At 45.6% G+C, this 24,320-nt stretch overlaps 2 protein-coding genes across 2 annotated transcripts in view; one reads left to right on the top strand and one right to left on the bottom strand.

Moving 5' to 3' along the window:
* Positions 1-4,382, top strand: part of itga8 (integrin, alpha 8) — a 39,432-nt gene extending 35,050 nt beyond the window's left edge. The window contains exons 25-30 of the mRNA XM_047598055.1: positions 770-928; positions 2,214-2,336; positions 2,451-2,564; positions 2,686-2,787; positions 2,866-2,988; positions 3,075-4,382. Of these exons, the coding sequence (XP_047454011.1) occupies positions 770-928; positions 2,214-2,336; positions 2,451-2,564; positions 2,686-2,787; positions 2,866-2,988; positions 3,075-3,164 (711 nt within the window). The 3' untranslated portion in view covers positions 3,165-4,382. The remainder of the gene's footprint in view (positions 1-769; positions 929-2,213; positions 2,337-2,450; positions 2,565-2,685; positions 2,788-2,865; positions 2,989-3,074) is intronic.
* A 1,694-nt stretch (positions 4,383-6,076) lies between these two features.
* On the bottom strand, positions 6,077-19,195 carry LOC125015949 (ataxin-1-like). The gene is made up of 3 exons (XM_047598056.1): positions 18,776-19,195; positions 13,227-15,248; positions 6,077-11,313 (listed from the first exon to the last, which is right to left on the bottom strand). Exons 2-3 carry the CDS (start codon positions 15,030-15,032, stop codon positions 10,633-10,635), a joined length of 2,487 nt encoding a protein of 828 aa, XP_047454012.1. The 5' UTR covers positions 15,033-15,248; positions 18,776-19,195; the 3' UTR covers positions 6,077-10,632.
* Between the last annotated feature and the right edge of the window lie 5,125 nt (positions 19,196-24,320).

A 24,320-nucleotide genomic window follows, 5' to 3' on the forward strand; every position in this document is an offset into this window, starting at 1 on the left:
GAAAAACAAGGTCAAACAAAGGCACAGACTGTATGGAAGGAGGGAGGATGGCAGACTGGCTGGCGACAGTTTACAATAGGGGTGAGTTCGCGCGCGGGTCCGTGCGCGGTACATATGATTTCTTTTAGCTTTAAATGGACGACAGCTTCATTGAACCGGAGTGCAGCAGTGTCTGGCCTGTCCTGCAGCTGATAATGATTTTCATTTGCGGTGCTTTTCCCAACGGGCAGCTGCTTCTAGTTAGAGACGACAGAGTTTTTCTTTTTTTTCCCTCTCTTTTTTCTTTTTTTTGCTCTTGCAGAATTCCTGCCCCGCAGCACCAGGATCATGTCCTGTTTGGATGACTTGCTTCAGCGTTAATGACCACGCATGATGTGTGTGTGTGTGTGAGAGTATGTGTGAGAGGAAGAAAGAGAGAGAAAATACAGGTCAGGGTAAGAAGAAGAAGAAGAAGAAGAAGAAGAAGAAGAAGAAGAAGAAGAAGAAAAGTGGATTTGTTGAATTGATGGTTCATTTCAGCTCATAATTCAGTCGTCCTGATTTTGACGTGGACTGACGAAACCCGTGGCGCTGCAGGTTTTGCTCAATCCGCGGTGATGAACGCTGTATTAGTGTTATCTTCATGAAAACACAGGTGGCCCATGTCATCATCCCACAGTTATGATAACCTGATTACAGCCTCGGCCACATGAGACCCGCTAATAAGACTAAAATACTGACAACTCTCTGCTCCCTCTCTCCCTTCCTCTTCCTCCTCCTCCTCCTCCAGCTCCACAACTTTGGTCCCAGCAGTATTCGGGAGGCCGAGCTGGAGGTCGGCTGGCCTTCTCGTTTCCGTGACGAGAACCTGCTGTACGCCATGGAGATTCAAACTGACGGACCAATTAGCTGCCGGACAAACACCAGCCTTAACCCGCACGGCCTTCAGGTAGAGATACTCGAACACGTACACACTCAGCCTCAAGACCCCAAACGTGGACACTCCACTCCCCGTATAGTGGAAATAAATATGTCAACTTGTTATTTGTAAACGACTTTCTCCAAACGGTTGGCATGCCGTCAAACTCCCAGACCTGCTGCAGTTTCTGTCTTTTATTTATAACATTGCTAGCAGCTTATTCATCCATCACTTTCGCCATTATTTATACCCGCTTATTTAAAACTAATTGTACCCACACTCTTGGCCGGTCGGCCCAAACCGTGGAGGATGTAGTATCGGGCTTATTGGGTTGAAATGGGAGTTGGAATAGTTTCCGATATTTATGATATCATCTGTAGAGTAATTTAAAGAGAAAACACGTAGAAAAATGTGGAGCTGTAATCATCTCTGGAAGCCAGAGGAGACTGGATTGATCACCGCTGCTTTCCCTGACAGTGAGGAGTTTTTTTTTTCTTCAAGATGTGCAAACAGTTTTATGTAATTTTCTCCAGATTCCTTTTATTTAACCGCTGTCTCAAAAATTGCTCAGGCAGTTAATTAATCAGTTAGTCAAACTGCTAAATTAAGTGATTGCTGGAATTAGCGTGATGAGCGGCAATGAGGAAGAAAAGGAGACAACTGCTTTTGCTACGAATCGGCAACTCACGTCCTGCCCAGCCTCCTAGCGTTGTTTTCTCTTTTTTTGTGTGTGTGTGTATTTAAATTAAAATATTCAGTCAAGCTGTTCTCACTGGCCTATGACTGGAGCCCAACTCCCAGTGGAGAACTAGCCCGAATCTCTCTGTTATCTGAGAGCCGAGACTTGAGGACGTTCAGGATGTTTGCCCTCGCTGGTTATCCATCTGCCTTTTGTTCCCGTCAGCTCGATTGTATGACTAAGAAATTAAATCTCTTCAGATTCTTTTCTTTCTTTATTTATTTTTTTCTGCAACAGTTTTTTTTTTATTTTTTTTTTTTATCAGATTTCTTAAACGCTTGTTTCCCCAGCTGGAGCTTTTTGGTTTATTTTATTACAGCTCTTAAAACATCTTAGATTACAAGGATTCTCAGCGTTTGCGTCCACCACGTCCTCCTTCTCTGGCTGCGTCACCTGCCCTCAATAAAACGATATCTGAGAATCAGTTCAGTCTGTCAAAGGCCAGAAAGTTCAGTTCTGATTCAAGTAAAACCGAAGACTCTTCCAGGCCGTCGTTACATCGCTACTAATCAGTCTTTTAGGCAGAGATTCATCATTTCCTGTTCTATGATCCCCTCTTGTACTTTCTCCTCTCAGGTCTCGAGTCTCCAGGACACGCCGGAGTTATTAGGCTTCTTGAAGAACACCAGCGCTCCTCCTTCTCCTCGCCGTCACAAACGATCTGTCGGCAACGCGCAGAGCTACAGCAGCAAAATCCTGGTGAGCCACGTTTGCATGTACACACTCTTACACGTTAAGCAGACGGGCCGAGCTAAGTGTTCATTAGTGACTCACGGGCGTCCGTCTTATCTAATCCGCCCACTACTCGTGCAGAACTGCACCAACATCTCCTGCCTGCGGATCACGTGCGTGGTTGGGAGGCTGGACCGCGGCCAGAGCGCCGTGGTCAAGGTCCGATCGAGACTATGGGCGCATACTTTCCTGCAGGTCAGTGACTTTACTTTCCCCTCTTTGTTTGGTCATTATTCACTTTTGATTTACTTTCTTTTAGAAGTAAGTTGTTTTTTTAACCTGATACTGCGTCTAATAAGTGTGTTTTGTCTTAAAGCGGCGTAACGACCCCTACCTTCTCAACTCTACCGTGTCCTTCATGGTCACATCCATGCCTTATCGCGTCCAACCCCCCGCCCTGCCTCAACACAGGACCTCTGTAAGTTCAGAGGAATGAAAGTTTGTGTCTGGTTCCAAGAACTAAAAACTTAAATTCACCAATGTCTTTTATCCGCAGATGGGCACTCTGGTGTTGTGGGGGACTCCTGATGTGTCATTTGCCGTCCCACTCTGGGTCATCATCCTGGCTATACTGCTGGGGCTGCTGGTGCTCGCCATGCTGACGTTAGCCATGTGGAAGGTACGCTCACGCATTTCTAATCCTCTGCTTTCCTTGTGTTGGTTTGATCGTCCGCTAACACCAGTGTCTCGTTGCGATCCCCTCAGTGCGGTTTCTTCGACCGGGCCCGGCCACCGGCTGACGACGACATCTCCGACCAGGAGCAGCTCACGTCCGAACACGCCGGGGACGCCTAAGACGACGCGCGACGGCGAGACTTTGGTTTGGGAGGGATGTGCACCTTCTGAGTAATTTAAATCAGGTCTGAGATCTGCATTAGTTGGAACCTACATTCTTTGGCTGGAGGTCTGTTAAAGAAACTGGCCTGAAAAGAACAGACTGAAGACTGCAGCGCCGCACAAACTGGGACGAAAGGACGGGATTCAAACCAGACTGAGTGGGACCAGGACCAGCACACTTAACAGGCGCAATCACACACACATGTCCGTTGTTTATCCGTCGCAATGTGAACTGAGGACAGAGCGGACTTTGTTGTGAAGACGATGCTTTAAATGTGTTGCTTTTTGTGCGTGCGTCAGTTGTAAATGAGGCACAAAGAGACTTGAGATGGATGCGCAAATGCTTCTGTCGGAGTGTGTCTGCGAGCGCGTGTGTGTACATGTGTGTGTGTGTGCAGGTGCTGTGCATACGTACGTGTTTATTAGGCGCCACTTACGTCATCCCCTAACCAGTTATTGATTTGTTATTTGAACTGAATCACTGTTTTATTCAAACTGCTCTGTACACAGTTCACATACACACTAGATGCAGCCACACGGACGAACGAAACGGCACAAAGTTGAAGTGTATATTTATGAATGTATGTGCAATATTGTGTGATACTGAAGCTTGTTTACACTGGCATTATTTTAATAGAGCTTAATGTTTCCATTGTTTATGTATATACTGTGCGTGATTATTAGATATTGATATTTCTGAACAACAAAGCATTTCTTTTGACTGATGTAAGTCACATAGCGTTTTAAAAAATGAACAAAGTGAGGAGACAAATAACAAAAAAAAATAACTTATTATTGTTTTATAGTGAATTTTACCTTTGATGAAACAAACCGACCAACTTATCTTCACCGCTGAGGCCCTGCACTGCTAGTTAAAGGTTTATATATACATATGTCTGTCCCTCTGGATGTGTTTTCTGACATAGCGGAAAATAAGGCTTCACAAAGTAGCTGCAAAGATGAGTCAAGACCAAATGAAAAATACGACACTCTGTAGGTGAACAGGAATGTTTGTCAGCCAGTTATCTGTTATTAATGCGTCACGCACGGGCAGCCAGAACAAAGTGATCATCATCATCAGTATGCTGGCTTTGAAGCAACATTTTAATGTTGTATGTGTGAGGTGTTTTGTATCGAGTGTGAAGTTTCATCCGAATAAAGTGTTGTTTGATTACTGATGGTCTTTAGGTGACTGGTCCTACGCAGTGTCCTGGCTGGCATGGAGGCAACAGTCGAACTGTTTGCGTTCTGCTAAATATTTACTCATAGACACATTTTTGTCCCTTTTCCAAAGTAAACGGGAATAAATAGAATAATGTTAACTTCCTAACTCTTTAAACTTTCAGTTAAATTTAGTACGAACAGTAATGTTAGCAAACACAACATCCTCCTCTGAGTATGTAATAATTTCTCTCCAGTCCTGTCCTGACGTCTCAGGCTGTGGACTGCTGGCTCCTCTTCAGAAGAAGACCTCTCGCCCCCTCTCATGGTGCTGTGTTGTAATGATCCCAAATGTCTATGACTGCAGCAGTAAAAACCTGACGGAGATGGCTGTAAGCGAAGCAAAGCAGTGCCTCCGTGTGGCCTTAACTCGAAGGACACTCTGTTGCGGCGCATGTAGAGTCAGCCTGACTTGTCTTTTCAGCCTCAAATCGATGCAGACACTTGTCTAGATAAGACGGACAGGTTTTTATGCAACCGTATAATAACAGATAACAGACAAAAGATGTACTGCCATTTCTGTGGAGATTGGTTTCATTGATCCAGAGCAGTGTAGCGGCAGAAAATGTATCGCAATTACTATAAATCGTTGATGTCACCGAGAGTGGCACAAAGTAATCTGTGCACTGAACTTGAATGGCCCTTACACAAAATGCTTATATCCTCTTATACGCTGATCAGGCATAACATTACAACCTCCCTTGTGCCTCAGTTGTGACTAATCAGAGAATGGACATGGGTCTTCTGAGGATGTCCTGTGGTGTCTGGTAACAGGATGTTATTAGCGGGGACCTTTAGGTGAATGGGTGAATAGGTGAGGGGAGGGGTGTCTATGGATCATCCCACAGATACCTGATCAATTTGGGATCTAGTGAATTTGGAGGCCAGGTCAACACCTCGTGCAGTTTTTCATGTGTTTTGAGTTGTTCCAAACCATTTTTTGTGTCTCTGTCAGGCTGCTGGGTATGTTTGTAACTTCTCCTGTCAGGGGTTTTAATATTATGGCTGATAAAACAAGATTTTGCAAATGATTAAAAAGTATTCTTGAACTGAAAGGGTTTCCATTTGACAACAAAAACTAAACACTGTAGTATTATTGTATAACACAGCTATATTCTAGCTACAAAAAGCCCAGGGGTATTGGGATATTTGGTAGCAAAGAGCTATCACAGTATCCAAAGGGTTTCTGTTCAGCGTTGGCATGACTGGTATTCAGAATATGAAAGCTTGGTGCTGGAAACATCAAAGCAGGAGAGCGGAGGTGAAAATATTATCAGGCACATCTCAAGCGGAAACTCTCACAGCTGGCACGCCACGTATTCACATAAAATACCACCAAGTCACGAACACGGCAAGACAAACATGATAAAAGACATGAACACGGAAGGAGACACCACTGCCCTTTTCTTTAGACTCTTTTATTTCTTTGAATATATTTGATCAAATGTAAAATTGAACATTTGGAGTAAAGATTTAACAGTTTCTGACTAGCAAATCTCCACACCATCAAAGTAAAGGAACATTATTGATACTTACTACATACTGTACGCATAGGACATACTGTATCTTAGCTGAGATTTAACCAAACTGACTCAAATTACAAAATAGGTTGGGCTTTTTAAAGTCTTTAACTCCCGTAGCTTCCTGGATTTTTTTTTTTTTTTTTTTTTTTCATTTATTTTTATTTTTTAGAGCTGGTGCAAAAGAAAATATCTTAGGTGAAGCAACATCTTGTATTTCGGTCAAATAAATGATGTAGGTACTTTTGAAATTAAACATGACTTCCAAGGTCTGTACATGGGGATCAGTGTTCATCCTCTCCACCTGCGACAAGGTCATACCAACATTATAATGGAAGACTTTGGCTATTTACAAATCGCTGAGACGTTGCACAGGTTGTGTACAATTTCTCTCAGACATGCTGTACATTTCTTCTGTGTATTAGTTACACTAACAACTCCCCCCCACCCCCAAACACACACCCACATATCAAAGTGCAATTCCATGGATCACCACAACGCGGCACTTATATGCCATATTCAACATCGTACAGAAAGGCTGTGAAAATTACATATTATAGGCCCAGCTTAAGCATGTGTGTGAGAAAAAGGGGGGACGTGTTATTAACACTAAGTATTTCTAACGGTGTTATATTGTTGTCTGACTTAAAGCCCTTACACACCTGTGATACCCGTGCTCCTCTCTTACAGGTGTTTCCACAGATTTCCCCTCTTTAGACCTCTTCTCAAGACTGTGGGGGCATGCTAATGGCCACTGTTGTCATTTTAACGGAGACGCTGAATTCGCTGCATGCACAGTTGAGCAGAGAGCTAATTGGCGGGATAACTCTGTGGGTCTGTGGAACGGGACCTGCAATATATATATTTTTTTTTATCATTGTCAACAAACGCCATGAAAAGACCAAAACAAACAAGGAATCATTACAAAGTGTTGTCTGTGCGGTCAAAGCCTTGCGTATGTGCTGCGTTACTGTGCAACTTGAAACTGGTTAAAAAATATATAAATGTGCCACATTGTACTTGCAAAAGATGAAGTTGATGTTGTTATCATCATGAACATGGGGCCGTAGTGTTTTGATTTTTTAAACCCCTGAGACCTGAGCTTTTATTTGTTATTAATTTCTCCAAGAACCTAAAAATTATAAAAACTAAACATCATCTTTGAGCAGGACGTTTAATCCCAATGTCCTCAAACGGGTACGTGCTAATTAGCGACAATGTAGCATCTTACTACTGATAGAGTTTGTTAAATATGCATGTCATATCAAACTAGAGAAGTTAATAAGGATAAATAGATAAGTTTCAACCATAAAAATAAAATAAAGATGTCGCTGAAATACACGCTTATCATTTTTTTTCTCCAACTAGTGTGTTGATCTTTTGCTACCAAGAAATGGCAGATAAAGAAATCCACTTATGAGGACAATGGGTCTTAATGAAGTAGAATAACCTACCAGAAACCTAAAACCTAATGTCCCCATATGAGGACGCAGGGTCTCAGGAGGTTAAGTATCACTTTCTGATGCGCACTACAACACCAAAAGTATCAATCCACAGCTGGAAATAGTCCCTGCTGGGCAGCATTTTGTGATGTATATTGAATTCTTGACTATATAAGAAATTTATTTTGCCTTTAGAAAAAAAATAAAACTACGTATTTGAGCCCACATTATTGATAACAGTACGAATAAATAAATCTGAGGAGGTCGAATGATTTTTCAGTTTTGCTCTGTTCATGGGATTTGCTGACAATAAAAGAAATGTAGATTAACACCAGCCACTTCATGGATTTGTCTGCGTCATGAATAATATGATTTTGGGTCTGTACCTATAAAATAATTAGTTAAGTACAAACATGAGCCAGGCCAGGAGAGCGAGAAAGTCCGGCTCCAAAGACAAAAACAGCTGCTGTACGTTTGCAACGGTGAAGGATATAAGACCACATAGTTTCGGAGGAGAACAGTCAAGGGCAGTGTGCTGTTTTGTGTTTTTTTTTTTTGTTTGTTTTTGTTTTTTTGTTGCCATTGTTGTTGGGGTTTTTTTTTTGTTTTTTTTTTAGTTTTTAGTTTTTAGTTTTTTTTTAGCCTGAGCAGTCAAACACAAACAGAACAGTCTGGTCACTGGGTTTACAATAAACACCTTTCAGGAGTTTAATGGCTATCGTGAGAAACTGCAGTCCATATTCACACGTACTGTAACATAACAGCGTGCAAGTCAAACGGTTACTGATGAAGAGGCCAAATTATGGTGATGTTCCCAAAGAGCTGAAGCACATTCATGAACATTTGATCAATACCAGAACAAAAACAATAGCAGGACCACTTGATATCGGTGCATTAATGGAATGATCGAAGAAGGAGGCGCTGTGGCACATACAGTACATAGGCTACATGAGGGTTAGAATACACAACTGTACACTTTCTAGGATATACTTTGCTGTACATGATCGACTCTGGCTGGCTAGTTAACTTTACAACACTCGCTTTCATTCTCTGAATAGTAGCTCTATAAATCATCAAAAATAAAGTTTGCCCGATGTGTGTTTACATTCCCTGCCCCGGTAGTATATAATGTTTTTCTGTCAGTGATAAACCTGTAGGACAAGAGATGAGAAACAGTCATTTATTCTCATAATATCTAGAGGAAAAAAAGGGAGGGGAGGGGAGGGGGGGTTACACCACCACCACCGCCGCCGCCGCCGCCACACTCCAGTTGGACGCTTCATCAAAGTGCTGCTGTTCAGGACGCACGCACACACATGACTGTGGACATGCACATACAATCTCAGGCCTACGCACACACACACACACACACACACACACACTGCATACACTGTGAGATACACACTGTTCCTGAGTATGAACTATAGGATATTTCTTTACTCTAAGAAAGAAATGACATGTACACTGATCCATCAGAAAGAAAGAGTTTGCTGCTCTACCCAAAACAGCCGTACTCTCTGATATAACCGGTATGGACTTAAAAAACAAAAAAACAAAAGGCATACCGTCATTGAGGTTTTCATGGTAAAAACCCTAAAAACCGTGTGCTGCTGTGAACTTGGTACATACTGTAATATGTAAGGCCATAGTTTCTGTAAAGAAAAAGCAAGGTCACTGCACTGCAACGAGAGGGGCGGCTTTTTGTGCCAAAACCCTGCGGAGAATTACTACCTGACAGCAGCTCCTCTGGGCTCTACGGAGCTCTTTAGCATCCTTCAGCTTAATATTGTGGTTTTTATGGCCCGCAACGTGCTCTTGCTGCTCTTATCTGGGTTAATTTCAGTTTCCAGCAGGCAGCAGAAGAAAGTCAAATGGACTACACGTGGCCGTCACCGAGCAGCACACAAGCAGGTTGGCAACTAGCTGGTGAAGACGACGCAGAATTTAAAAAGAGCCAGATATCACGAGCCGCTATGAGGATAATAAACCCGACCTGCATTTAAGAGGCTGCCTGAAATAATGCTAGTGTCTGACAAAAACACTAATTAATGCAGCTGGCCGAGTTCGCTGGATATATTTTGTATTGCAGTATAAAGGGCAGAATCCACACCAGCATCGGCTAAAATCTCATCGAGTGTTTTTTTTTTAATAGAAATATCTAGATTTTACTCTTTTCGTACGGATCTGAAATGTCGAACACAGCAGTCATAGATTGAAAACAAATCGTAAAAATCTGTGAAACATGCAGATGTCAGAGGGAGGTATGAGACTAAAGCTCAATGTAACAAGGTGAAGACAGCTTGAGGAACTTCACCAGAGGTGTCACCCACATATTCCATATATTGCAAAAGCACTGGTATAAATTCTCACTATACTCATTAGTGGTGTAGCGAGCAGGACATGCACGACTTCATGAGGACAAATGAAGTGGTTTACATTCGGGCCTTTTCAGTCTTGATTTGGTGCTGCTTTCACAGCCACCGGCGTCACACAGAAACACACACACACACACACACACACACACCCACACACACACACACACACACACACACACACACACACACACACACACACACACACCTTCACCCTGGGCTCTGTTTGACAGCCACATTCAAACACATAGTGACACAGAGGGACAAGGCCGCCAAAAGTAGCGCACGGATTTACAATGGTTTTGAAAGTGAAAAATAATATAAAATATAGAAAAACCTCATCAGATGCACAAGAAAGCAGGAATCACAGCCATGATGGTTGAGCAACGCCGACTTCCTGCCACCGCTCACGTCACGACAAATCAAACGAACAGTGAAGAGAGAGTCAGAATATAGTTGCCCACTTGCCACACACTGACATCGGGGTCTGTGCTTGCTCACGGAGTAAAAGAAACGGTTGACTTTTTATCTGCATCCACCAGTGGTGAGGCCCACAACGAAGGAGAACCAGCTCACGATATGTAACACGCAACGTCTCTGCCCAGCCTTGGGTGTCCGACCGCCATTCATACTCAACATTCGCGATGCATTCATTTTCGCTTTCGACACTGATTGCACTGATCTTGTGTGTGTGTTACCACTTATGAAGGTGCTCTGCTGTACTTCGTAGATATCAGACTCGTGTGAAAGAAAACAAGACGTGTAAATACTGTGTAAACGCCGTCTATGTTACAGAAGTCTGAACAGAGAGAGAAAAGTAGGGGGTAAACACAAAGCAAACCACAGATATTTAAAATTCCTTCAAGTTCTCTCAACAGTCTACTCTCTTGTTCAAGCATCTTTCACTGCCTGCGCTAGAATGGCCTTCTATGCTGATTTTGACCTCCTGAGGAATGAAGGAGGGTTTGGGCAGAGTCACTGGAGGTTCCTCCTCAGCTCTTTCAGTCTGGTCGCGCTCGGGAGCTGACCAGCGTCTCTTACGAGCTGTGGGTCTCTCGGGATCACCACACTGATGTTTAGAGGGGGCAGACACGTCCGTTTTCACTGATTCCTGCCTTGTGTCCGCCAGGATCGGTCCGGCTCTGTAGATCCCATCTGCCTGTCCTGGAGCTAGTCCCAAACCCGCTGGTAGCTCTGCTCCTTTTCCTGGTCCAGAGAGCTGCTGCCTGTCCAGCCTGTCTGTGTTAGAAGCCTTCATGAGGAGACCGCCGTTACTTCCCGCAGCGCTGGGACTCAGACTGTTCCTTACGTTGGGGTCAACGTTGAGGCAGGAGTCGGAGAGGTGACCACTTTTCAGCTTGGTCCCCAAAGCGTGGCTGTCTGTTAGCGAACCGTTCCTCAAGCTGCGGAGCGTCAGCGACACGCACACGTCGCCCACGCACAGCTTCGCGCAGGACAGCTCGAACAGCTGCGTGGTCCGGTCGGGGCAGCACGACGACCAGCCCTGGCCAAACACGAAGAAAGGGTACTCCACCAGCACTTCAACGCACACCTGGAAAGGAGCACATGCACAACAGCGGCACGGTTAAGTTTTCTGCTAAACAAAAAACTGACGACACTGTATATAAAAGACACGCAAACTTTCAACAAGCTGCAAATGTATTGGATGAAATTTAAAAAAAAAAAAAAACATTTTGGCCAACAAATTGCAAGATACAGTACAGATATGTGCAGCATACGTTTAAAGTCATTTTTAACCATTTAATTGGAATTGTAACCACACAGTTGATCTTTTTAGAAGTAGTAGTAGACAATAAGTCATTCAATTTGTAACATACACAAATTTGCCCACGTGTGGACACATTATATTTACAAATATCTAAGCCGTGACTTTTATTTGAGGTATAGCACTTTTGAACGGGTCACCATAGGTTGCTGTGTACAACACACAGCATTTATATTGTATGAATCTGTATTGCTTGGATATTTTAATGTCAAAATACTCAGTTTGCAGTTCACATTATTGCTATGGATTAAAAATAAATTATATTTAATTGATTAATCGTATTTGTTAGCGTGGAAGTCAAAGGGTTCTTTCTTCTTCTTCAAAGTTCTTTAGGTATTTAGGTCGCTTTTTCTACATTTTTGCATTTTAGGCACAAAAGTAAGTGCTCCTCTAGAATTACGAGTTAATTTCAAAGCCAAATTTAAGTCCATCCATTCAGAAGTGTTTCCAATTAGTGTAATGACACTCAGGTGTCATTCGGTGCCCCGTTTTTAAAATTTAAAAAAACAAACAAAACAGGGGTTTTTCACAATCTGATCTTTACAGCACATGTTTGTTGAAGTGTTTGAGGGCGCAGGCCTCAGAAAAGGAGTTGTTGTTGCTCATTGGGCTGGAAAAGGTTACAAAACCATCTCTAAAGAGTTTTGAATCCACAGTCAGACAGACTGTGAACAAACGGGGAAGATTTAAGACAACTGTTACCCTCCACAGGAGTGGTCAGCCAACAAAGTTCACTCCAAAAGCAAGATGGATAATAGTCCAAGAGGTCACAAAGGAACCCAGAGTAACTTCTCAGAAACTAAAGACCTCTCTCACATTGGCTAATGTTCATGTTCATGAATCCACCATCACTGAACAACCATGGTGTGGACGGCAGAGTGGCAAAAACAAAGCCACAGCTCTCGATAAAGAACATTTCTGTCTGTCTGCAGTTTATTAAACACCGAGTCACAAGCCAGAAGGCTTCTGGAAAAATGTTTTGTGGACAGATGAGACCAAAGTGGTATTGTTTTGTTTAAATGAGGTGTCATGTTTGGTGACGAAACAACACCGCATTCTAGCATCAGAGCCTAATCCCATCCATGAAATACGGGGGTGCTGATGTCCTTGTTTGAGCCTGATTCGCTGCATCTGGGCTAGGACGGTTTGCCATCATTGATGGACCAATGAATTCTGAATTATGCCAGCAAATTCTAAAAGAAAATGCCAGGACATCTGTCTGTAAGCTGAATCTTAAGAGAAATTGGGTCATGCAGCAGGACGACGACCCACACAAGTCATTCTACGAAAGAATGATTAAAGAAGAACAAAATAAATGTTTTGGAACGGCCAAGTCAAAGTCCTGACCTTAATCCAACAGAAGTGTTGTGGAAGGACCTGAATCAAGCAGTTCATGTGAGGAGGAAACCAACCAACATCACTGAAATGAAGCGGTTCTGTACTGAGGAACGGGCTAAAATCTCTATAGGCAACGGATCAGCAGTTACCAGAAACATTCTCCTCAACAGTGTTTAAGAAATGTTCTCATGGTCCTTTAGAAACAGTACAGATTTCTGCAGCAAACTGATTCATTGTATGTGGACATGTTTATATTAACACTAGGGGGAGACAAAGACTTGAAATTCTATGTTAATTAAAACCAAATTAATGACATAAAAAATGAATCAGCACTATTTTACCTGCGCTTTGAGCTCTCCCACAGAAAACTGTATGACCACAGCATTCGGATTTTGTCCACTGTCAATACGCTCCACGGTGCTGGAGTCAATCTTCAACTCGCTGCTGATCTCAGCGCTCTGGATGAAATCCTCCGTCTTGAGGTCCTCCACTCGCTTCAACTCCCCATCGGCCAGCTGGATAATGGAGCCTCGCATGAAGAATGGAGGAAGGGCCACGGGGGAAGAAGAGGAGGAAATGGGGGGGGAGGCTTGGATGGTGGGAGTGGCAGGGGCGGGAACAGCGGCGGGAGTTGGGGAGGGGGCCGCCACCACTGCGGGAACCGGGTTCGAGGGCAGCACTGGCAACGCTGGAGCCTGTGCAATGGCGGGTGGCTGTTGACTTCCATCTGACCCAAGCGCTTCACACTTAGAGAGGGCTGTGGCCAGATAGGCATGAGGCATGGCTGTGGATATTTGCGGTGCAGTGGTGGCTGTCAGGGCAGTGACGGTGCGAGTGGCTTCCATTTCTGTGCAGTTGTTGGCACCACTGACCGGGATGAGGAGGGACTGGCCACTCGGGATTACCAGGTGCTGGGGCAGCGCGGCATGGTAGCTGACTGCATGTTGGTTTGCACTGGTGATATAGCCGATGATGGGTGGCTGTGTGGAGGAGTACAGGCTGGCTGGCAGCTCCTCTTGGGGTAGAGTGGTCTGGATGACTGTGTTAGGAGCAACAGACTTCGCCACGTCTGAGGAGGGAAGGGAGGAGAAAGAAGAAGACCTAGACACTGGTTTCCCCAAACAAATGCCTCCTTTCTCAGTCTGGACAAAGGAGATCTTATTTGAGCCGTGTTCGTGTTCAGTTCCGTGGTTGGGCTGGGCCACGAGCACCAAAGACGTCTGGAGCCCTGCAGGGTTTTGGCCATAATCTGCAGGTAGAAGGATATGTCTGGCCTCATAGCTCTGGACCTGCTGATGGTTTGCAGACTGACCACAGGCTCTTGCCTGTTTGACCACCTCCAAATCCCCATTCAGCACTCCCTTAGCATGCCCCTCTGGTTTCTTTCCAGCTGAACCATCTGCATACTGAACCACAAGCTGTGAAGGAGCAAGGGTAAGCGTCTGGGGGAGGACGGCCGTGTGGGGATGGAGCTGGAGGTGGGCGGTGGGTGAGGTGACAGTGTTTCCGCTGACAGTCAGGGGTGTTCTGCTGTCCAGATGGATATACTGACTGGTGAGTTGGGGAGAGCTCGGCAGAGACACAGGGTTCAGTTCTGTGGGAGGGAGGCCTATGTGAAACTGCTGCTCTCCTTTGGCGTTAGGAGATATAAGGGCAGTGGTGTAACCATCCAGGTGGGGACGCTGTCCTACCATGGCAGAGCTGTTCGGTGCAGGACTGGTATTTGTTGAGAGGATGTGAGAGGAGATGTACCCAGCATAGGGCCCAGAGCTGATGAACTGAACGTTGGGTCCCAGCTGTGTAAACTGGATAGTGCCGGCTTGATGGGGAAGGGCTGTAGGGTAAACAGTAGGAAGAGAGGCCAAGGGAACTGCAGATATAGGAGTGGCTGAAGAAGGAACAGAAGTGGAAGGGGAGGCGGAGGACGTGGAGGAGGCCGGACATCTTGGACTCTCAGCATCCCTAGACTTGCAGCGTTCACTGGCTACACTGGCCAGCCATGCTAGGTTTTCTGTGTGGGGACTATCGGCAGCCACTGCAGCGGGAGGTGTTGCAGTGGCTACGACCACAGTCCTCTGCTCCAGAGCCAGGATCTCACGCTTTTTAGGTGGCAGGCATCCATTACTCCGCTCTTGGTTGGCTTTCATTGTGCCACTGTGGTAATAATATTCCCTTGTACTTCTTCTAAGATCCTCTGAGGCTACTTTCTCACCTCCAGTCAGTGGTTATGTCTTGTCTCTTTGTGTTCACTGGTGGTCAGATCCAGAGTTGACAGAGTCACTCCACCCCACATGATGAACTCCATTGACTTCATGAGGAATCATTTCTGACCAATCCACCTCTTCCGCGATGGCGACAGGAATCTGAAGGCAGAGAAAAGACAGACACTGACTTAATATCAACGAGAAGTTCCATTTGTGTGTTGTAAAGATTTCTTCACCACTTGAGTAACATGCGCAAACTTTTCTTATTTAAATTCAACTCTTATTAGCCTCATTAGTCTAACTGCTCTGCAGAGCCCGCTCAGTAAGCACAGCCTCTGTTTATTAACCACATTCTCAAAATGTTCCTGCAGGGCTGCAAATGCAAAACAGCAAAACATTTCACTCTTAGTAAAATATCTCTGCTTTCTTGTGCCTCTGAAGGTGCTGTTTTTTTGTTTTGCCACTAGGTGGTACCGGGTGTAAGCACTGCGTCGGATTTATGTTTGTCTAATGCTCTTGAATGCAACATGTAGTTCTTTATGTGTTCCTTCCTAGAAGAATGAACTCTAAAGATGATCATCTACATGACTAATCCGCCAAAACGCAATCTGCCTTTCCATGAGTAATGGTGTATGACACACGGGAAAGTGCAATGTTTGCTTAATGTGGCAAAAGCTTATTTCGTGTTTTCTAACACCAGACAGGAGTTTCCTGAACTGTAGTGTTTGTGTGTACATGTCAAAACATATGTTTGTTGCTGTTGGCTTTTATCCAGCTCCGCGGCCTGATGTAGCAGAGGGTACTGAGTCAGTGGGGCTACTGTAAATGCAACATCCACCTCCAGAAAGGAACTCTGGATCAGTGGGCACTTAAAGAGAGAACAATAAGGCTGGAATGAACCATGAAGAACCAGGCACTTTAACAAAAGCTCTCTGCTATACCCTATTTGAATAGTGTTTCAAAGTTCAAGGGAGTACAGGATGCACAACAAACAATGAATGAGTAGGCCCTCTCAAGAGTCTGGTTTAGCGAGAGGAAAAATGAAGGCTGTGCGAAATGAGAAGTGAAACAGGTTCTGTATTCACAGCCAGAAATGCAGAGATCACTGGAAACGGTGGTATGATGTGTCGAAGCTCGCTCAGCGAGGCTTACTGTGTCAACAAGAAGCAGCAGCTACATTAGAAAACGGGCTGTAAATATTCACATGTTGTAGGTTCTCTGCACTCACAGGGAAACACAAACACCGTTTGGCCGTATCCGCGCATTCAAACGACATTAGCGCGCAGCCTTTCGCTTCACATGAGCTCATTTTTTTCACCGTTTCCTTTTCAGAGTGACTCCTGAAAGCATATCTGCGGGTCAATGCTCAGGACTCTGAGTTGTTCATTAGCCAGAGGCATAACTGAAAGGACTGTATGACGCCCCCTTACATTCGATTCAGGGGAGCCGCGTTATTTGACAATACTAAAGTGTACTTTCATATCACACCAGAGGTTCACCACAGCAAGCAACCATAGACATGTTACATAAAGGGAGAAGGCAAGGGGAAAAAATAAAACAGAAGGCGACCTTGGTTATTTTCTATTTAGACACGAGTACCTCTAATAATGGCTTTAGCAAGGTCACTGCATTCAAAAGCAGCGAAAACCTACGTGCAGTCTTTCCGACCACATAGCCTGGTGGATCCAGCAGATTTAACAAAGGAGGAGAGCGGCAGAGATGCTGAAACTGAAACAGGAAAGTGAGGGGGAGGAGAGGGAGACAGGCAATGTGAGATGACAGAACTATGCAGGAGGAGGAAAGGGAGCAAAGGGGACAGTGAAGATTAAGACTGGGGAAAGGAGGAGAGAGGATGGGGAAAGGGGAGAAGGCAGAGCGCTGCTTCTCCTGACCCACATTGAGCAGCGCCTGCAGCATCAGAGCGCCATTACCCCCACCTCGCCGAGAGATCCCCAATCAGCAACACAGCCGCTGCTACAGTCTGAACTACGCTGTGCAGCATCGCTCAGTGGCAACAACCCCACCTCAGCAACACCGTGTCAACACTGTAATGACATCACATCTGAGGCACAAGGACCTCCTATCAGTACAGCAGCGCTGGAAGACAAAGCCAGCATGCTTTGATTTTCGAATGCCACCATTAGTTTCCGCAGACTACACGCGAAACAGGAAGGTGTCTCTCCTCGCCGGCGCTCTCTCTCTGTGCTCACAGTCACACACACACAGCTCAGCAGCCAAACGCCTCTCTCGATTTTCCAGCGTCAGCCTATTATTAGAAGCCTGACACCAACAAACATAAGGTCTGCGTGATACTATGGAGAACAAAGACGAGCTTTCAAGACACGACTGTCGCACCGAGTCACACAGCATGGGAGACCTGAGTCAGTCCCACTGGCCCGGGATTGACACCTCTCCAAAACATGCGCGGGGAGGGTGCGGTGGGGTGGTGGTGGGGTGGTGGTGGGGGGGGGGGTCGCTCTCTGTTTGGCTCATCACACTGATGCTTTTCAGCTCAGACGGAGTGATGCAGCCAGCCTCATATGAGATCCTCTCTCATACTCCCACACACACACACACACACAAAAAAAAGCTACACAAACAGAAATAGGTTGGTGTAGATGAGGTGATTTCATTCAGCCCTCTCTCTGCCATCTCCAGGTGAGATGCCCCCCAGCAGAGTTACATCTCCTCTCTTTTATGCAGCAGTTGCCACCTCCTCCAGTCCCCCTCCTCTGCTTCCTCCGCAAGAGCCTTCTCTCACACTCCCAGACCCTCTGTTTACTCCTCGCATTGATCCGTGGCATCATTGCAATAACATTTCTCTGCAGCAGGATTATGCAGAGGAGCACTGGGGGACGACCAAATTATTTAGTGGCCACAGGTGTAGCTTCTATGCAAAATGTTTATTTAAAAAGCAACGACCCCTGGGTTATAAACCTGTTGTCGAGACTGCTATACATCCTGCTCGACCAGTCATAGATGCTCAGCGAATACCATGTACAGCAAACGGCTATATATAGAAAACAAAAACATCATTATCAATCTGAGCTCTGGCATGAAACAGAGGGGGAGGTACCGTGGAAGAGAATATGTACGTACGTTCCTTGTGTGATTCTCTGCATATAAATGGCACCTCACCTCAAACGACATTACGAGCATAGCTGCCTTAACCACGGGCAGATCAATACAGTGCCCCGCACTTCCCCACATCCAAAAGAGCCATTTTACCGTCTGTGGAACGAACGGTGCCGGTGCCTGCGCCTTTAAGAGGCGGACCGACCGTGTGGCAGACTAAAGCAGACAGTAAGAACAGGCAGCGGGGTTCAGGCTGTTTGTCTTCACAATGACTCCAGAGTTCTGCATCACTGGTCGACACGCGCTGATCGCACCACATACAAGCAGAGCCCCGGACGCTGGCCGTCCCCTCAGCCAGAGCGCCACTGCACACAAACAGGGTCAAACGCCGCTCTGTCCCACAACTGTGACTCAGGACAGACCAGGGGACCGATGCTTTGACTGTAGCCTCTGGGGGCTTTAGGGTGACGGTGAGAGCGCATGAGTGTAGTAGCAGGGCAGAAAATACTACTATGCCACAAATCAAGAAGAAAAGAGCCCCCCCTCCTCCCCTCCCCGCCCCCCTTCCCTTCCCACCCCCTCCTCTGGTTAAAGTACTAAGAATAGCTCACCAGTCTCTCCACAGCCACTGCTTGCAGAGCATGTCCAAGGATTCTTCCTGCCTGTCAGTGTGTGAGTGTGTGTCTGTGTCTGTGTGTTGGAGACGTGTTTCCTAGGACTCCTCTTCTTCCTTTGTGCCGCTCTCCTCTCCTGGAGCCTCTGCTGCTGCTGTGGCTGCTCCTCCTCGTCTCCGTGGATCCCGGCTCGGAGGCTCTGCTGCTCCTGCAGTGGGCTGACGGTAAAGGAAGTCCCCCACTGCTGGAGCTCACACCAGGACCTGCGTGCAAGGCTGCTCCAACGTGTGTTATGCAAGGCCACCAGACCGCCAGCTCCCTCTCTGCCTGGTTGCTTCTCTCTCTCTCTCTCTCTCCCTCTCTTGCTCAGTGTGTGTTTCTGCCTCTCTCCCTTTTCCTCTCTATCCTCCCTCCCTCCCTCCCTCCTCTTTCTTTCTCTCTCTCAGTACTCCACTGACACGGCTCCTCCCCCAGCCAGCCTCATCAGCCGCATCAGGTATTCATTCAAAAAAACACACTCTACTTGGCTCGGCGCCCAGACTACGCTCACACAGAGAGAGGAGGAGGAGGAGGAGGAGGGGGATGGAGGAGCAGCAGACAGAGGGGGAGGGAGGGAGGGAGGGAGTAGAGAGAGAGAGATTGAGAGGGTTTGCTGAGAAACACTACATACTACATGAATGTGAACGACTGTGCTATATTCACGCTGGCACATACGTGCACTGACACATATGCGCGCACACAAATAAGGGATTAAACGGCACAGTGTGTTCGCTGTGTTAATGCTTGTTCTTTTTTTTTCATATGCATTTTCTCCGCAGAGACAAATCTCCTCCTAATCTGCCCTGTGAGCTGCCCTACAATTACATTCTCAGCCTCTGTTCAGCTGCAAAATGACTCGAAGTAACCCGCCATAGGTCTCCCCAGAGATATTTCCCTCAGTGCAGGCGGGCAGCGCTGATAAACACCCCCCCTCCCACCACCACCACCCTGCCGCTTGGCACTGGGGCCCTCCTCACCCAGAGGCCTCCTCCTTATATCCCGTGCAGCTCATAGCAGAGAGAGCTGAGCTTCAGGCCGGCCAACTATCTTCTCCTCTGCAGGTGAGACAAGCAGGGCGTCCCCCTTTTTATTAGACCGCAGCCTGGGGTAAACACAAAGAAACACAACAAATCACATAATGCTACAACAGGCCTGTTACATTCACAAAGATGTAATGAAAACAGCCAGATGCAATTTTATGTTTTTTTTTTCACACAGATAACTGCATGTAGATAAGTAACAAAAAAAGGAATATATAGTGAATGATTTCTTCATTGCCCCACCCTCCTGGCTCTCTGTAGTACCCAAGTAATCTGTGTATGCGTGTTTTGCACAGACTACTAAAACGTTGCTGTAAGCTATAGGAAGCTGGAAAACAAAGGCACAAATGACCACAGCATCAAGCCCACACATCCAGACTCACATGCTGAATCCGAGTTTTCCCAGCTGTTGAATCTGAGGGAGAAAAAAAAAAAGAAAAGAAAGGAAAAAAAAAAAAACGTGGGCTCTGCCTTGCCAAGTAGCTGCAGCCTCATCTTCCTTCCCTCTGACTCTGATTTCCACAAGGAAGTTGCCAAGCCAACATAAACCAGAGTAACCACCCTAAACCCGCAGAGAGGGGCACGGAAAGTGAAACGACAGAGCCCCGCTGTGAAGCACAGGGGTATCTTACGAGAGACTGTGGTTTGTCTTGCCCGCAACAGAAATCTCAGCGTAAATTCATGGTCGGAATTAATGTTAGCCGTGAGCCGAAATAAGCCCTCCTCTGAGAATTCCCAAATCCAGTTTGAGTTGCAAAAAATGTTCACTGCGTGGAGACAGAGCTGTCAAATCGGTGTTTGGTGTTTGTAGCTCGATCAAAGACCTCCCTCTGCATTTGTGTGCGGGGAAAGTCTCCAGCTCAGATCAGGACTATTGAGTGTGTGTTGACAGCTTCACAGATACTATTGAATACTAGTGGATGCTGCCTATTGTGGTCCAACCTGACAGTGGGGTTTTGCTGGCCTAGTTTCGCGTATTCTATTATTTTGAACTCACACACACTCGCACAACTGCAGACTGTGTTACATTCCTCGGCGTGGTGCATACTTAATGAGAGGGAGTGCTCTAAACCATAACAAGATCTTTGTCATGTAGCTGCTGAAAACTGCTGATCCTCCAAGCAGCACTAGTGCAGCCGTGGTACTTGTAGAAGTGTGAGTAAGAAAGGCATAAGAGTACTAGCGGTAGCAGCGCTTAACTGTCTAAGCAAATAAAATGTTTCCATCACGCTCACATTCCTCCATCTTTAAACAAACAGATGTCGCAACACACTTCCTCTCTGACTCACACACGGTAGCTTTCAGTAAAAAAAAAAATAAAATGAAATAAAAATCATCATGAAAACTGAAGCAGGCACCAGCTGCTGCAGGTAATAACATTGTGTGACCTCCACTACAAAGCTAAGCACAAGTCGCACTTTAAGTTTGAGGGGAAGTCTGCCCGTCTCCTCCGCAGCCTCACACAAATCTGAAGAGATGAATCATGTTACCTTGAAAACCGGTGGGTGTCAAGCAAATGATTATCCAAGCATCATTACTCCCATTCTGCACCACAGCCTCACGTGCACTTACTCACTGGGGCCAAGTGAGTCCTCTGATGTCGGAGACATGTCCAGACATGCAACTCTGACACACACACAAGGACAAGGAAGCCCGTATGATGCAAAAGGGCACACATGGGAAATAGAAGAGAGCTTCCCATGTGGTGAGATCTTTTGCAGTGACAATTCAGTCATCGTTTCTTTTTTCGAAACCTGGAACATTTGATTACAAGCTTTGAGAAAAAAACATGTTTGAGTGGAGAAAATAGTCGAATGGTTAAGAATGACATTTAAAGTACAAACATGCACTTTGCACCATTCTTGGATAAAAAAAAAATGCAGTTCCTTTTCAGCATGACTTTGTAAAAAAATCTGTGACTTAGTTCTAAAAGCTGGTACCATTATATACCGATCAGGCATAACATTATGACCACAATCCTAATTGTGTAGGTCTCCCTTGTGCTTCCAAATCAGTTGTGACTCATCAGAGAATGGACGTGGGTCTTCTGAGGGTGTCCTGTGGTGTTTGGCAACCGGATGCTGTTAGTTGGGGCCTTTGGGTCCTGTGGGTTGAGGGGTCTAGGTGGGCGGTACATGTCTGAGTAAGTCAGCGTTATTCACGTCTCCTGTCAGTGGTTCTAATGTTATGCTTGATCGGTGTATGTGTATCCAACTTTTCGTAGTCCCTCTGTCACACCCTTACACCAAGTGAATCAACAAGTGAATACATGCATCCGACGTGACTGTCAGTGGAGCATTGACGTCATATTTAAAACTGAAAGCTCAGCATTTTTCAGCAGTCTTTTTTTTTAAAATCCTGATTCTGTGACGCTTCGTATCATTACCAGAAAAATAAATGCCCCCAACACTGTGAAAGGACAACCGTCTTATTGACCTGGCATAATTAGTTATTTATTTGAATTGAAAACTATTTAAAGTTGACGCATAAAACGAGCAACTTTATGGTGCCTTTAGATGAGTCTTGGAATAAACCATGTTCCTCTTTTGGGGGGGGTCGGGTGGGGACACTGAAGTTAACTTTAAACTTGCTGATAAACCCAGCTTGGCTCTCCACGTGGGAACCCCAAATACTAGTCCGCTAGTCCCCCCCACTACTACGCCCAAGTGAACAACAACAATAAAGATGGAAGAAACGACGTCTTGGAGCAAAGTCAGACAGCCTCGGTGAAAGGCTGCGCGTCGAGAGAATGGGAAGCGTGAGTGCGGGCGGTGGGATTAGCGAGGGCATTTGGTATCGGAGCGGGAGGTAAATAACCGCGGCCTGGTGAGAGCGGACCTGTCTGCGCCGTGGCGCGCTCCAGTTTGGAAGGAGCAACATGCATACTCCACGCGATGTGGGGAGAATGTGAAAGCGCTTGCTGCCATGGCAACAAGGCAGCTCCATGGTCTCCAGTCCCCATTAAGAAAGATGGGTGGCAACGTGGCTGTAGCTCAATGGTGGTGTAGCATGACACGCTGAAAGAGCCTATTGAGAGCCACTGAATCAGGCAGTTAATGAAAAGAGCAAAGGGGACAGCAGATCCACTGGGCAGGTGATACCGACCTCACCTCCGCTTCTGGATGCGTGCTCTTGTTAAAAGGAGTTGCGAGCGTTAAATCTGATCGGTTTTCACCGCTTTGATCGGCGGATACGGAGCGCCGTGGGCCACTGCGAGAGATTATCACATAATTCCAGGTTTAATTACTATAGAGCAGTTGTTGCGAGCTGACGGGAGTTCGGAGTGACCTTGAGCGGAGTCCTTGACTGTCTACAGATGAAACAAACGACGCGGAAGGGAGAGATTGAAGAGCCGACAAATGTTCTCTTTGAAAAAAATAAATATATATATATATATATATATCAGCTCAAGAAAACTCCATGCAGCTTATTTTAAAGTTATCAATGCACTGCATGCCCACATGAAATGATGTAATCTGTTTCTTTCAGCACCACGATGACTGTGCTACTTTAAATCAAAAAGGGCCAAGTAAGGAAATGTTTTGTTACATTTCTCTACAAAACATTTAAGGGTGCAATATGATTCATAGTTGTGGCGTTGGACACTTTGTGTGGAGGAGTAGATCAACAACCATTCAATCAACCTGTTACATCAGAATGATTATAATTAACATCTTTAGCTTGCGCAGACATCAGATCCCCCCCCTCTTATGAATGAATGAAACACTTTGTATTTATGTTGCTAAGGATAACAGATTCCTCTGGCACCACGGACAGACAACGTATTCACAGTCGCACGGTCGCGGTTTTACTGTAGGACACCATTAAACTGAATTCTTTTACTGTGTTCTGTGTAGATACTGTGCATGTGGTGAAAGCCAGAATCAGCAGAACAAAACAGATTTCATCCTGAGTCCAAGTGCCAAGACTCTTTTCATTCAGCCGAAAATAGCAAGCCACTGCTTACGCACATTTCCAGAACATAGTTTAGGCAACTAAAGGATTGGGTGGGAGTGATTTGTGGAGGAGGAATACAGCCACTGAAGGGACTCAGTAGGGCTCGTTCAGGCACATGAACTAAATGAATCAGAAAGACACCAAATAGTGTCAGAAAAAAAGGAGAGTGCAGTCTGGAGCCAGGAAACAAAGTTACAGTTGGCTTTTAATCATAGTTTCCAAAGATGCTCACAGGAGACTGGTTGCGTGGTTTTGTTTGGTAAGACAGGAAAGGCAAATGAGCAAAAACTTCCTTGATGACATTATCTGCTGACATGAAAAAGTCAAGAACAGAGGGCAGCTTACGACATGGGTGCATTTTTCTCAAGTAAAAGTGACACATTTAGATGTTAAAGAGAGGAACTGTACCATTACTGAGATGACCTCACTGACCTCAGTGATGGGCGGCCCACTCCTCCCACCCACTGTAGTGGAGCTTCAATACAACATGCGTCCGACAGAGGGCA

This window comes from Mugil cephalus, chromosome 11, assembly GCF_022458985.1.
Source record: "Mugil cephalus isolate CIBA_MC_2020 chromosome 11, CIBA_Mcephalus_1.1, whole genome shotgun sequence".
Lineage (NCBI taxonomy): Eukaryota > Metazoa > Chordata > Actinopteri > Mugiliformes > Mugilidae > Mugil > Mugil cephalus.